This window comes from Oncorhynchus nerka, linkage group LG16, assembly GCF_034236695.1.
Source record: "Oncorhynchus nerka isolate Pitt River linkage group LG16, Oner_Uvic_2.0, whole genome shotgun sequence".
Taxonomy (NCBI): Eukaryota; Metazoa; Chordata; class Actinopteri; order Salmoniformes; family Salmonidae; genus Oncorhynchus; species Oncorhynchus nerka.
In genome coordinates, this window is record NC_088411.1 from 3,660,618 (window position 1) to 3,676,141 (window position 15,524).

Sequence of the window (15,524 nt, forward strand, 5' to 3'; positions counted from 1 at the left end):
ATGTTTTGGAGGTGTAACTGCTTTGGAACCTTCCAATCAGTGAGCAGCTGCTCTTGATCATTGTCACGGAACAACATCTCACATTCCAAGTGTTCGGAGTTGTAAACAAGGCTGCATGGGATTTCTCTTAATTTGACAACGGCAATGTCCACTTTAGGTAAAATGCCAGGAGCAGCTTGTGGATTTGACAGCTCTAACACAGTTCTACCTCGACATCACAAAAACAACCGCCATGCAGATGTTGGCTTAGGCGGATCTGATTGTATAGATCTGAACAAACAGATATGCTTCCGAAGTGAGTCGTTAGATTTTTAGATTATTTTTGCCTTTCCGCATCACTTTATACACAGAAGATATCCGCTAAACAGAATCAAGCTGACAGACAATAACTTCGGAACGAAGCTGACTACAATTATAAAATTGTCAATGTCTTTGCAAATGTTACAAACAAGCAAAGCATAAAAACATGTTTCAAATGACCCGAGATGACTGCATTAAAAGATACATTCAGTAGGCCTATAGGCTAAACAGGGTTTATACATTTAAATAAATGTCATGTTCAGTCTATTGAGTTATATTTTGCTAATTGTAGGCTACACTGTCAAATTTTTTGCCTCAATATACAGTACATGACCAAAATTATGTGGACACCTGCTCGTCAAACATTTCATTCCAAAATCATGGGCATTAATATGGAGTTGATCCCTCCTTTGCTGCTATAACAGCCTCCACTCTTCTGGGAAGGTTTTCCACCAGATGTTGAAACACTGATGCTGGGACTTTCAGCCACAAGAGCATTATTGATTAGGGCGATTAGGCCTGGCTCGCAGTCGACGTTCCAATGAATCCCAAAGGTGTTTGTTGGGATTGAGGTCAGGGCTCAACTGCAGGACAGTTAAGTTCTTCCACAACGATCTCGACAAACCACTTCTGTGTGGACCTCGCTTTGTGCATTGTCATGCTGAAACAGGAAAGGGCCTTCCCCAAACTGTTGCAACAAAGTTGGAAGCACAGAATCATCTAGCATGTAATTGTATGCTGTAGTATTAAGATTTCCCTACAATGGAACTAAAGGGCCTAGCCCGAACCATGAAAAACAGCACTAGACCGTTATTCCTCCTCCACCAAACTTCACAGTTGGCACTGTGCATTGGGCCAGGTCTCCTGGCATCCACCAAACCCAGATTCGTCCATCGGACTGCCAGATGGTGTGGCTTGATTTCCACTGCTCCAGAGTCCAATGGTGGCAAGCTTTACAAGCCAGGCTTGTGTGCAACATCTCGGCCATTGAAGCCCATTTCGTGAAGCTCCCAACGTACAGTTCTTGTGTTGATGTTGCTTTCAGAGGTAGTTTGGAACTCTTTAGTGCTTAAGCACTCCCGTTCTGTGAGCTTGTGTAGCCTACCACTTCACGGCTGAAGTGGATTTAACTTCTTAGGGCTGCAATCCCGTTAACGGGATCGATATGACAACAGCCAGTGAAAGTGCAGGGCGCCAAATTCAAAACAACAGAAATCTCATAATTAAAATTCCTCAAACATGTATCTTATACCATTTTAAAGGTAATCTTGTTAATCCCACCACAGTGTCCGATTTCAAATTGGTTTTACAGTGAAGTACCACAAACGATTATGTTAGGTCACCACCAACTCACAGAAAAACACAGCCATTTTTCCAGCCAAAGAGAGGAGTCACAAAAAGCACAAATAGATATAAAATTAATCACTAACCTTTGATGATCTTCATCAGATGACACTCATGGGACTTCATGTTACACAATACATGTATGCTTTGTTTGATAAAGTTCATATTTAAAACATCTCAGTATACATTGGCGCGTTACGTTCACTAGTTCCAAAAACATCCGGTGATCTGGCAGAGAGCCACATCATTTTACAGAAGTACTCATTATAAATGGCGATGAAAATACAATTGTTAGACATAGATATACCTCTCCTTAATGCAACCGCTGTGTCAGATTTTAAAAAAAACTTTTCGGAAAAAGCAAACCATGCAATAATCTGAGAACGACGCTAGGGAGAAAAAAAAATGTATCCGCCATGTTGGAGTCAACAGAAATCAGAAATATAATTATTAATATTCCCTTACCTTTGATAATCTTCATCAGAATGCACTCCCAGGAATCCCAGTTCTACATTAAATGTTTGATTTAGTTCGATAATGTCCATTATTTATGTCCAAGTAGCTAAATTTGTTAGGGCGTTTAGTACACAAATCCAAAAACTCGTGCAGGTCCAGCCAACGTCAGACGAAAACTTCAAAAATATTTATATTACAGGTCGTAGAAACATTTCAAACTAAGTATAGAATCAATCTTTAGGATGTTTTTATCTTCAATAACGTTCCAACCGGAGAATTCCATTGTCTGTAGAAAAGCACTGGAACGCAGGTCGCTATCATATGAAATGCGCATGACCAAGACCTGGCTCTCTGCCAGACCACTGACTCAAAGAGCTCTCATCCGGTCCCACTTCACAGTAGAAGCCTCATTCAAGTTTTCTAAAGACGGTTGACATCTAGTGGAACCCTTAGGAAGTGCAACATAACCAATATCCCACTGTGTATTCAATAGGGGCTGGGTTGTAAATCGACCAACCTCAGATTTCCCACTTCCTTTTTGGATTTCAATATCTACTCTCTGTTGACTGAGAACTGCTCTGTGGGCATTAGTTCTGCAGGTTGACCACAATGAGATCTGCTCTGCTGCCCATCAAACACGAAGCGCAGTAAAGAACGGTGAAAGAAAACACACAAGTAAAATGTGACAACGTCAATGACTCAGGAGAAATGCAGTCATTCAGTCAGTCAGTCATTTGCACACTGGGGCTCTATTCAATCCGTATGGCGGAGGTTCAGCGCTCCAGCGTGATGGAAATGTCAAGGCAATGTTCCCACGTTAGCCAAGACTGCATTCACGGTAAACGCTGCATATGTTCAATCGAACATTACCATCTCGCAATGTAACGCTTCAGCGGTAAAGATTGGAGAGAGCCGTAGGGTTTATTAATTACTCAGAGAAAATGAAAACCTAAAACCCCTTCAATCACGCTCTGTAGGTTGTCTCTAGCCTGCCGATAGTGCTGTCACCTACAGTAATCTCATGCAGGTTACAGGCCTGCAGTATACACTTGTGTCATGACTCCCTCTATACGATTACAACTAGACCAACAGCAACGGAGCTCTACTGTCATAACCACACAGTCCAGTGAAATAAAGGATCATTTAGTGACGCGTTCATCTTCTGTCAACTATTCAGAATTCAAGTGCTCTCCAACCATCCCATCACCAAATATGGTCTAGTTCAAAAGATGGAGCATAAAAAGAAACAACTACTAGGCTATTCTATGTCTTCCTTCTGGAGTGCTTAGCGGTCATAGTGAGAAGTAGATATACGGAGGATAGATAGGGCAAGCAGGGCCACCTAAACAATGCCATTTCTTTCTCTACTCCTGCAATGTGCTTTCTGTCCAACCTAGATCAACTGCAAATAACAGGGTCTTTAAACTTCAAATGTCAACTTTTAACCCTGCAAATATACAGTAGATCAAATTAGCCTGTGTTTACAACCAAACTGGGATTTTTGAACACACCCTACCCACAATGTACAACACTCCTTTCATCAAAAACAATTTAAACATTGTGATTTCTGACTCATATTTGGCACATTGCACAAAAAATAACCAACATATTTTGATGAAATCTATGGAGACTTGCACACAATGGAGAAAAGTTCCAGAATCAGTCAGTCCAAGTGCTGTGACCTCCAAGTTGTGTGACATCACAAAAACCCTTTTGTTCTTCCATCACCTCACTCCTGAGACTAGTCGAGAGTTCAGGGTCAAAGGTCAGGGTTTCAGTAGTAGTAACGTTGCATCTCTGTCCAGTTGGTGATCCAGGGCTTTTTGCCTGCATCCTCCGTCTGGAAGCCAATGTTGAACTTGTAGCGCTCTGCGTTACGGTTTTTCACTCCATAGTACTTTGGCATAATCTGGTAGTAGATGGCCCACTTGAAGAAGCCAAGCTGTTGGGAAGACAGACAACACATTAGGGAAAGCCATATTCAAATATGGTTGATTTTGGAATTGTTGATTTTTTTTTCATGTAACAATTACAAAATCTGGAGGCTAAACTAAGGAATTAGACCAAATTAGACCATGTAGGTCAGTAAAAGAAATACATTTTCCCATAGAGTAAAAAACAGATTGAAGAGGAGAGAGAGTAAAGACATTCATCCAGAGAGTGAGAGATGCAGTAGAATAGATACTTAGTAAATGAGGTTGAAAAGACAAGGAGAAATTTAGGCAAAGTACAATCTATCAGACTAAAAAATAAGGGTGAAATAAAAGCTCATTAGAATTGACAGTGAAGAAAAAAATAGTATAGGAGAAGTCCAAATTCCCCTTCAACACATGAATTGCCTATAACCAACTACATCCCACAATCTACACGCCATTACGTCTAGTGTGCCCGAAGCTGCCAGTGGCAGAGGCCAAAGGACTGCATTACCCAGGAGCCCTAGAGAAGTATTGCATGGTCCCTCAGTGGGGGCCTCTCCTGTCTCAGTAGTCCTCAGTCAGCCTCTGAGGGCAGGATCTTATTCTCAGCCTTCTGGGCCTTGGCCTGCTGGCCCTCCTGAAGAAACCACACTGGGGGACCATGCGATACAGTTTACTGGAGCTAAATGGAGAAGCTAATGGCTAGCTAGCGGTAGCGAGCTAGTGCCACTGTCTTTAAAGGGGCAGCACTTATACATACTGTAGGTTATTTGATAGTGGTATCATGCTAAAACTAGCCTGCTAGCGCAATTGAGTGTAATGGAGTATCACTGTACAGTGCAAAAACATATTTGATTAAAAAAACAGTCAATATGAAAAGGCACTCACACATGTACAGTAGGCTACATAGAAATGTTTTTCCCTTGGTACATTGGGGGAGACAGGATACTGTTGCATCGCAAGCAATATGCAAGATACAATATCATAACAGTTATACATTCAAACATGATATAGAATAAGAATACAAATACAGGATGAGATGGGTTAGCTGACAACATCACCAAAACAATGTGCACACCTTTATGGGGCAGAAGTCCACGAGTTGTTGTGATTCTGGATGGCCAGATGGCTAGCAACAGTGACAAGAAACTGCCATGTTGGGAATCGTAAATGGCTAGTTTCGGCTAGTTTCATCTTGTCTTTTTCATGTCAATGCTAATATGGAAAAAATGTGCTAGCTGTGTAACTATCAACTGTAACGATATATTTGAGAGGCAACAAGTGCTCATTATGCAAATGTGTTCATGTTTTCAAAAAACATTGGAGACAAAATATAATTTCCATGTTGTCAACATTCTAAGCCAACCCTGTCTGTTTTGCCCCACAGTTGCCACCCGTCGGTTTTGTTGCTAAACAACCAACCAGTCTATACAGTAGGTATTGATCAAAAAGTAGTCCTTAGGGTTCTCACTTTCCATAGTATGATACTGATGACTCCTAACAGTAGGATCCCTGCTACCGCGGCAATAATGATGATCCACAAGGGAACCTCGTAAGGTGTCTCCTCTTCAAGGACTGGGTCAATGTCCACTATGAACTGAAGGATGGAAATGAAAGGGAAGAGGATGGAGAGAGTGAAAGAGAGAGAGAGGCGAGGAGAAGAATAGCATGATCAATATCCATATAATCCATACCATTTGTCTACATATCATCATCATCATCATCAGCTACCATTATCATCAAGGCACTAACCTCTCTGGTCTCACTTTCCATCTTGATGTCTGTCACCAGTTTCAGTGTGACCTGACCTCTAACCTTGATCCTCAAAGCATTGTTGTAGTCCTGCCAAACACACACAACAAGTTATGTTCATGACACTACTGGATGCAATACAACTTAGCAATTTGACTCTTTTGGTCCAAGAGTATTGCTTTAACCTCTGACCTCTCACCTCTAGCATAGTGCTGTTCCACACCCTTGACCCCACAATGATATTGGCAGAGGTAGACATGTTGATCAAGGGACAGGTGAACGTCACACAGTGGGCCGTCCACTTTGAACATTCCTTCACAACACAGACAAGCTAAGAATGAAGTGAAAGCTCACCAACGTTGTGTCTATAGCCTCTAATTGACCATACATCTGTCTAGATATTATGTTATATTCAGTATCAGAATTAATAGATCATGGACTAATGGTTAATTATTCTAATCTCCTGTCCTCACCAGTAGATAGGTTTCTTTGCGACGTGTCAGCACAGTAATGGCTGCCTGCGGCTCGATGATATGAGGTTGATCATCCTCCACCCCTCGTTTGGGACGCTTGCTCCTGTTCTCGGACAACTGGGGAGAGAGAGAGAGAGACAGACAGGAGAGGAAGAGAGGGGGAATAAGAGAGAAAAAGTGATGAGAGGAAGAGACAAAAAGGAGAGGAGGTGGGAGGGGAGAACAACATTGCATCACATAATTACTGGTATGGAAATAAAGACAACCCCTGCATAACTTCCCAAAATATCATTGACCTTTTCAGTCTATCTTTGTGCAGACATAATTCATATTTAGCCTATTTTAGACTTGTGAGTCAGGTCCAAGTCTGGTTTCATTGGGTGTTTTGTTCCAAATAGTATTCCTTATTCCAAATATTGGTGATTAACTGTGGGTGTAAACATAGATTATGTTAGATAAATCAAATAAAACCATTGCAAGAGAAGTCACCAGATTAGTTGAGGGACCTTTATTTTGAAGAGGCCTCCGCTGCTGGAACATGTGTCCCTTCCCCCGCCCCCACTGACTGCTTTGTTCTCACTCTTGGTTGTTACAAGCAGTGTGGCAGTGTGTGAGTCAGGGGAAAAAGCACTGTGTAGCACCACCATCATTACTCACTGCACTGGGGGAAGTAATTGTTGTTGGCAACAACAAAGTATGTTTAAGTAAAAGGTTTGTGAATGTGAATTAACTTTGATATGTGAATGAACGTGAGCAACTATAAGATTTCTCCTGGCTAATAGCTAGTTAGCTTTACATGTAGATTTGTTAGTTTAGTCATTTTTTGCTGTGTCAGACAGGCAGAGAAGGAGAGAGGACACAAATCAACAGGTAAGAGATTGAGAAGTGCCTCTCCAAGCCCATAGAGTTCATAGGCTGATGATCTGTCATAGTGTGAATCTGAATTATCATATATGATCTCTGATGAACTGATAGCACCTTAAGTCTAGAGGGTTTATTACATGTGTTAACTTCATGAAGCGGAAAGTACCCCTTTCCGTGGCGCACAGAATGGGGCGGGGGCGGCTGTTTTCATTCCACCATGCTTGACACAACGTAGCATGCATGGTGATACATGAGCAGCCAGCACGCCTTTTCCACAACATGTACAGTCATTGCACTCTACGGTGCATTCGGAAAGTATTCAGACGCCTTCCCTGTTTCAACATTTTGTTACATTACGGCCTTATTCTAAAATGGATTAAATAAATAAAAATATCCTCCGCAATCTACACACGATACCTCATAATGACAAAGCCAAAACAGGTTTTCAGAATTTTTGCAAATATATAAAAAATTAAATACCTTATTTACATAAGTATTCAGACCCTTTGCGATGAGACTTGAAATTGAGTTCAGGTGCATCCTGTTTCCATTGATCATCAACTTGATTGGAGTCCACCTGTGGTAAATTCAATTGATTGGACATGATTTGGAAAGGCACATAACTGTCTACACAAGGTCCCACAGTTGACAGTCCATGTCAACGCAAAAACCAAGCCATAAGGTTGAAGGAATTGTCCGTAGAGCTCTGAGACAGGATTATGTCGAGGCACAGATCTGGGGAAGGGTATCAAAAAATATCTGCAGGATTGAAGGTCTCCAAGAGTACAGTGGCCTCCATCATTCTTAAATGGAAGAAGTTCATAACCACCAATACTCTTCCTAGAGCTGGCCGCCCGGCCAAACTGAGCAATCGGGGGAGAAGGGCCTTGGTCAGGGAGGTGACCAAGAATCCGATGGTCACTCTGATAGAGCACCAAAGTTCCTCTGTGGAGATGGAATAACCTTCCAGAAGGACAACCATCTCTGCAGTACCACCAATCAGGCCTTTATGGTAGACTGGGAGACGGGACTGGGAGACTAGTCAGGATCGAGGGAAAGATGTATGGAGAAAAGTACAGAGAGATCCTTGCTGAAAACCTGCTCCAGAGTGCTCAGGACCTCAGACTGAGGTGAAGGTTCACCTTCCAACAGGACAGCAACCCTAAGCACACAAAAATGTCTTAAAAACCTGTTTTCGCTTTGTCGTTATGGGGTATTGTGTGCAGATTGATGAAATATTTTGATAACCTTTTAGAGTAAGGCTGCGACGTAGCAAAATGTGGAAAAAGTCAAGGGGTCTGAATACTTCCCGAATGCCCTGTATGTTTGTACAATTTGGAAAGTGTCATCAAAAAGTCAGCCCGCTGTTCTATAACAATGATGTGTAGAAACCCTGGATTGCTGATGCTATGTATTGGCCATTGAGAGGCTTTGAAGCCTTTTTATTGTTATGTTTAGCTCACATAAAGTAATGTAAAAGTGTGCATTAAGGGGTCTGTTATAAAATAAATGTGGCAGAAAATGACTGTAGTCAATAAATGCATTTCTATATGTGGGTTAGCTGGCATCTCATGAAACCGGCGTGTGCGTTTCCTTGGGGCAAAAGTCAGCATGTTGTTGTGATTCTAGATGGCCAAATTGCTTGCAAAAATGACAAGAAATTGCCATTCGGGGAATTGTGTCTCGTTTCAGCTCATTTCATCTTGTTATTGATACCATGTCTTGTTTTGAGGTGTTTTGACTGATTTCATGTCAATGGCAAAAATAAATGCTAGCTATCTTGTCAGTTTATCCATAATTGTTGGTTCTAGTTCCCTGTTCAGCTGGAGGATGTAATATTTGTGTTGTGGAGAAATGACCAGGCAGGAGACGGGCGTACAGTTAGTTGTCGTTTAGTCAAAAAAAAACTTGTGCTCTACAGTTCCCGGCATTCCAGTGCGCATGTGCATTTCCTATTAGGTGTAGTAACGTAACACTGCCGTAATGCATTACTGCTTAGTAACAGCACAGTAACTAATATAAACAGATGTAGATCCCAGATACTACACTCCTCCCCCATAGTGTTTAACTCCCAGAGAACAAGGTAAATATGTTAGGTAACTACTAATGCAATATCTGAACAATGCATTCTTAAACATTTTTCAACTACTGGGTTGAAGCAGACTTTTCAGAGCCCAGCACAAATCCAGGGGATTATTCTGCCCCGAAGATGGAGTTTGTGTCCTAATAACTAACCCAGGTAATGTCCTTTTTCTTTCCTTTTATCTAGGACATATTAAAGTGTTTGTTTTACTGTCCGTTACCTCCTTAACCAGCTCAACTCACAGGTCAAGCTTTTGAGGTGCCCTTCGCTCTCGAATAGGATATCTCCGCTCCTCCTGGGCTTCCTGTGGTGGGCTAGGTTCGGGTGGAAGGTCAGGCTCTGTCTCTTCCGTATGTCCACAGTCAGGAGAATAGTCCTGGGGGTCGTTATTGTTCTTGTTCTCTCGGTATGTCTCTGCTGGGGCGTTGGACCGTAGTAGATGATCCACATGAACGTTGACCTGGCGATGACCAATTTGGACTTGGTAAGTCAAAGGTCCTCTGCGTTGCAAGATCACACCTGAGTTCCACAGGTGCTTGGGGTGTCTGAAATCACGTACCATCACCCTCTCTTCCTCTTTGAATTCTCTGACAGTCTTTGAGTGTCTGTCATGAGCTTTCTTCTCAATTTGAGCATCATTTTTCTCACTTGGTGACAGAGTCCGTGAATGCAATAGGGTGTTCTTCACCTGATGGTAGAACATGTGAGATGACGGCTCCTACTCCGTATGGAGATGCATCACACGCGAGTCTCAGCTTCATCTATAGTGGGCAAGCCACTTGCTCTTTAGCAGACGCTGTTTGCAAGTCTTGAATGCTTCTTCGCATTGTGGGGACCAATTCCACTTTGTATCGGCCTGCAGCAGTTGGTGAAGCGGATGCAACAATGTGGACAAGTTTGCCACAAACTTTCCGTAATAGTTCAGGAGCCCCAAAAATGACCTCAGCTCTGAGATATTTGTGGGTGCTGGAGCATTTACGATTGCTTCCACCTTGCTGTTGGTTGGGTGCAGGCCTTGTGCATCAATCTTGTATCCGAGATACTCCACTGAGTCCTGGAGGAACTCACACTTGCTGCGTTTCATTCTCACTCCGTATTTCTCCAGTCTTGACATCACTTTGTCCAGCACTACAAGGTGCTCTCCAATGGTTGGTGCTGACACGAGGATGTCGTCCATGAAGCACACAACATGGTCTATACCGTCCAAGATCTGATCCATTGTTTGTTGGAATATCGCTGGAGCTGTCGAGATTCCATAGGCCAAGCGATTGAATCTGAATAGCCCCTTGTGTGTATTGATGGTCAGATACTGTTCTGACTCCGGATCCAGCTTCAGTTGCTGATAAGCGAATGCCAGGTCCAGCTTACTGAAAACCTTCCCACCAGCTAGAGTGGCAAACAGATCTTCAGCGTTTGGTAGTGGATATTCCTCTGGTAGTATGCAGCGATTTACTGTGACCTTGTAGTCACCGCACATTCTGACGGTCTTGTCTTTCTTTGGGACTACAACAATCGGAGCGGCCCAGTCGCTCCTCGCTACTTTCGTTATTATGTTATTCTTCTGTAGGCGGTCCAGTTCCTTCTCTACTGCTTCCTTAAGAGCATAGGGAACTGGACGTGGTTTGTGAAAGATAGGCTTGGTTCCTTCTTGCACTCTGACTTTTGCTGTGAAGTCTTGTATTTCACCGTAGCCATCTTTGAAAAGTTCTTTGTGCTTCTCCAGCATGTTAGTGAGTGTAGCCTGACTCACTGGTTTGTCATTTCTCAGACTGAAGATTTCTCCCCAGTTCAACTTGATCTTTTGTAGCCAGTTTCTGCCTAGCAAGGCTGATTTTTCTCCTTTAACAATGACAAGCGGTAGCGTCCACTCCTTCCCCTCATACCGGACTGGTACCTGGATCTGCCCTAACACAGGAATAGTGTCACCAGTGTATGAAGAAAGGCGGATGGACGCGGGCTGAAGAGGGCACTCTTTCAGTTTTTCTTTGTAGAGTCTCTCTGGAACCAGGGATACAGACGCTCCGGTGTCCAGCTGCATTTTTACTGGTTTTCCCGCTAACTCCATGTTGAGATAGATTCCATCTTTTAGTTGTTGAGCTGTGTACACTGTGAACAGTTCCACTACTGTTTCAGTTGTACCTTCCTCTTCTTGTGCCTGACACTTTGTGCGCTCTTGCTGTGCGTTTCGAGGCTTTACACACTCTCTGTAAATGTCCAACCTTTCCACTATTGTGGCACTTTTCCTTTTGGAATCGACATTCACTGTGCTGATGATTATCTCCCCCACATCTGTAGCAACTTGGCTTAGACCTTTGAGATGTGGGCTGCTTTGTTCTTGTGTAACCTTGAGGACGGGACTGAAAAAAGTGTGACTTTTGTGAGCTTTTTTCACCACGTGCATCACTGACCTTGTGAACACCTTTCTGACGTTCTGCATGTCCCGATAGCTCAATAGTATCCCTGTGGGCAAGCTCGAGTCCAAGTGCTATATCACAGGCTTTCTTAAAGGTCAGGTCCTTCTCTGACAGGAGCCTTCTGTGATATGCTTCACCTGTGAGACCACATACAAACTTGTCTCGGAGAGCATCATCAAGAAATCGTGCAAACTCACATGTACTTGCCAGCCTTTTCAAAGCAAGGATGTAGTCAGCCACGGTTTCCCCTTGACTCTGGTGACGTTGGTAAAATCTGAAACGTTCTGCAATGAGAATTGGCTTAGGCTTGAAATACCTTGAAAGAGTTTCAGTCAGTTCTGCATAGTTCAACTCCACTGCTTTCATTGGTTCAATGAGACCTTTCAGCAATCCATACACAGTTGGACCCAAAACACTGAGAAATACGTCTGCTTTCTTTCCATCTTTGATTTCATTTGCAGCCAGCCAACGCTCAAAACGCTCCAAATAGGAATCAAAATCCTCTTTTATAGCCTCAAACTCTGGTACTCGACCAATGGTTGCCATTTTCACAGTTAATTGTTCAGTTTCCTTATATTCCTTAATTTTCTGAATATTCATCTACTTCTTCACTTCAGAAGTTTCTGCAATTACTTCATTCACTGCACTCATTTGTATTAATGTACACACCGTGTTACGTCCCTTCTTCCTTTTTTTTCTTCCCCTTGACAATATTTCTCCACTGAGATCGCCTAATTTCAATGGGTTCAATGACAGTTTATTTTATTTAACCACCAGAGGGCAGTGTCGCTATTCTGGACTCCAATAGTCTTGCTACTTGGCAGCTCCTGAATACTGTACTAGCAGTGCTAGCCTACTCTACTGGCGAAAGAAAATAAAAAATAACTGACGAATTACATACTTTTTTTGAGTTTCATTACTCACGCAACATTCTTCCCTTCAAGCAATGTCCGTTTATGTAGTTTAATCACCTCGTCGCCACTGTAATATTTGTGTTGTGGAGAAATGACCAGGCAGGAGACGGGCGTACAGTTAGTTGTCGTTTAGTCAAAAAAAAACTTGTGCTCTACAGTTCCCGGCATTCCAGTGCGCATGTGCATTTCCTATTAGGTGTAGTAACGTAACACTGCCGTAATGCATTACTGCTTAGTAACAGCACAGTAACTAATATAAACAGATGTAGATCCCAGATACTACAGAGGACGGACATAACATTGGGCAACATTCAGATGGAAATGTATTATCTATAACAAACATGCCTCTCTGATTCTAAATAATCATGTCAGTTCAATTCATGGCATTTCTATCAACAACAAGCCCAACACAAACCCACTGAGCTATATAATCCCCGCTCTGCCCATCGCTTGTCTGTTTCTCTGGAGGAGAGGCAGACTTGATGATACCCATGGACAGACAGTTTGAGAGAGAGAGGCTACAAACCAACAGGTTAGACAGTGAGAAGTGCCTCTCCAAGCTCATAGTTCATAGACTGAATGATCATGAATGGTCTCGAGGGTGTATTGCATGTGTGAACTTAATGCAGGAGAGAGTCGGCCACGATGATATTTTATTTTTGATAATTGTGGAGTGGAGATTGATTCATTTCAGTTTGACCTTTTTATAATTAAAACAGTTTTGAACTGTGCGTGTTGATGGTTATTATTACAGTATAATAACTATATTATAAGTTGAAAATATGACATTATGTTTAAAACCATATATTATGCAGAGCAGCATTAGTAACAACCTGGCAGGGGCAGAGAAAGAGTAGAAAATGGTTGTTTAATTGAATATATCCACATTAACAGTCAGACTGGTATTCAGTACAGTATGAATGGCCATGGCCCAAAGACTGATTAGACTGTACCAGAGTAAGTGCCCCTCTGCAAGGCCCCCTTAGCCTTGTAAATTTTCCCATTTGTATGTTAAGATTTGTCTGTGTCCTTTTCTCAAAAGTCACTAGAAATTAGCACCTGTTTCTGTGGCCTCTATAGACTCATAACTCACCGTGAGGTTGAGCAGATTGACAATGTCCCCTGGAGGGACACAGTGTGTCTCAGTTGTTCCTTTGGTGACGATCTCAGTCAGGTAGAGAAGCCACTTCCCATTGGTCACCTCGTGGGGCCACTCAAACTCCATGGCCAGGGTCCCCAGCGCACCCAGAGGCTGTCCCTCCACTGGCACCTGGTGGTAGAACGGTGGTATCACAGCCACCACAGGAAAAACACATGGCAACAGAACAGATATAGATATGACAATGTATACAGAGCTTACGGGATTCCTCATTCTGTGTGACTACAAAGCATGTCTATTCTACATAAATAATTTATATCTAAATGTTCTGTAATGTGATCCAGTTTATTTGGGTCTCTTCCCCCACAACATCACAAGAAAAAGCAGTGTAGCTAGGAAGAAACCTAGAGAGGAGCCAGGCTCCGAGGGGTGGCCAGTCCTCTCCTCTTCTGGAGATTAAAAGAGTACGTTCAAACTTTCTTAGATGACCAGCAGGGTCTAGTAATAACCACAGTGGTTATAGAGGGTGCAACAGTTCAACACCTCAGGAGTAAATATCAGTTGGCATTATGACACTATTACCTGTATGTACAGAACATAGTTGACAGAGCAATCAAAGTCAATGGACCTGTCAATTGTCAGACTTCACCCAACCCTTTGTCACTCTCTGGTGGATGTACCTGGGAGTGCACGCCGGAGTATCTGAGAGTGATGTTGAGCATGGCTTGGTGGTCAAACTGTAGAAGACATAGAGAAGAGATGCCAATGCTTCATTTTAAGGGGTCCATATTACAACGTAATTACATACAGTATGTAAGTACACTGTAATAAGTATCGTAATTCAATTGTAATAATTCATAGTTACACTGTACTAACAAAATGTAGCTGGTGGTAATTGCAGTCTGTAATTACAGAGGCAAATGCATGTTGCCATGCTTGTTACAAATGTTAAAGTGTCTGATAGCATCCGAAAGCACCATACTTCAGCCTGCACAAACCAATTGATAAGTGTTGAAAGCCAACCACCTCATTCGCACAACACAAATAAAGGGCTCTGGAGTCTGATCCCCAGGCTCATCAAGCTTTTGTTTCAAATTCATGGAAGTCATTACACAATTAAAGACAGACAACATGAAAAACTACAAGTAATCTAGTAAAAACCATAGAAATCACAGGAGTATAACGAAGTCATTAAACAGCTAATTAAAAACATTAACAGGTCAAGAAATCAGCCTCAAAATCATTCATCAATGATGAACTTCTTCGAGTTTAAAAGTATTTTGTAAGGCGTTCCAAGCCGATGGTGCAGAGTACATAAAAGCCCTTTTACCAAATTCAGTTCGGACATTTGGAACAGTTAGCAAGTTAGCAGGATAAAGTTCTGCAAACGAAGAGAGTACCCACCACATTTCTGAACAATAAAAATGCACAAATAAAAAGGTAGTAAACCCAAAATGGCTTTGTAAATACAAGTATACCAGTGACTGAGCCTACGAGTGACTAAAGAAGGCCAGCCAACCCTGGTATATAAAGTGCAGTGGTGCGTAAGGGTTTTGCAGTTTAAAGTACATCTCAATACTCCATGGTAAAGGGGTTAAATTGATCTCAAACACTTAGTGGAAGCATTCAAATATAAAATATCTCCATAGTCTAGTAAAGGCATAAATGTAGCTGATATTACAAGCCTCCATCTGGCTTCAAAAGAAAAACAGGCCTTATTCATAAAATAAAATCCCAACTTCAGCTTAAACTTTTTTGTAAGTTGTTGAATATGAAATTGAAAAGAGAGGCCGTCATCATTTAAAATTCCAAGATATTTATATGAGGTTACAGCCTCAATCTCCTTGCCCTGACAGGTAGTAATGGGTGAAAGGTTAAGAGGTCTATTTCTTGCTTTAGAAAACACCAT

At 42.2% G+C, this 15,524-nt stretch overlaps 1 protein-coding gene across 1 annotated transcript; it reads right to left on the bottom strand.

Annotated features, from left to right (window-relative positions):
- Positions 1-4,151: 4,151 nt before the first annotated feature.
- On the bottom strand, positions 4,152-14,963 carry LOC115144323 (integrin alpha-3-like). The gene is made up of 8 exons (XM_065002291.1): positions 14,946-14,963; positions 14,296-14,352; positions 13,610-13,786; positions 6,242-6,358; positions 5,968-6,081; positions 5,769-5,858; positions 5,488-5,613; positions 4,152-4,667 (listed from the first exon to the last, which is right to left on the bottom strand). Exons 1-8 carry the CDS (start codon positions 14,961-14,963, stop codon positions 4,581-4,583), a joined length of 786 nt encoding a protein of 261 aa, XP_064858363.1. The 3' UTR covers positions 4,152-4,580.
- Between the last annotated feature and the right edge of the window lie 561 nt (positions 14,964-15,524).

Bases quoted from the DNA above. Each gene is read 5' to 3' on its own strand.
- LOC115144323 (XM_065002291.1), bottom strand. The intron at 13,787-14,295 runs GTACATCCACCA...TTCTACCACCAG, and splicing joins ACTCCGGCGTGCACTCCCAG to GTGCCAGTGGAGGGACAGCC. The intron at 6,359-13,609 runs GTGAGTTATGAG...CTCTCTCCCCAG, and splicing joins TCAATCTGCTCAACCTCACG to TTGTCCGAGAACAGGAGCAA.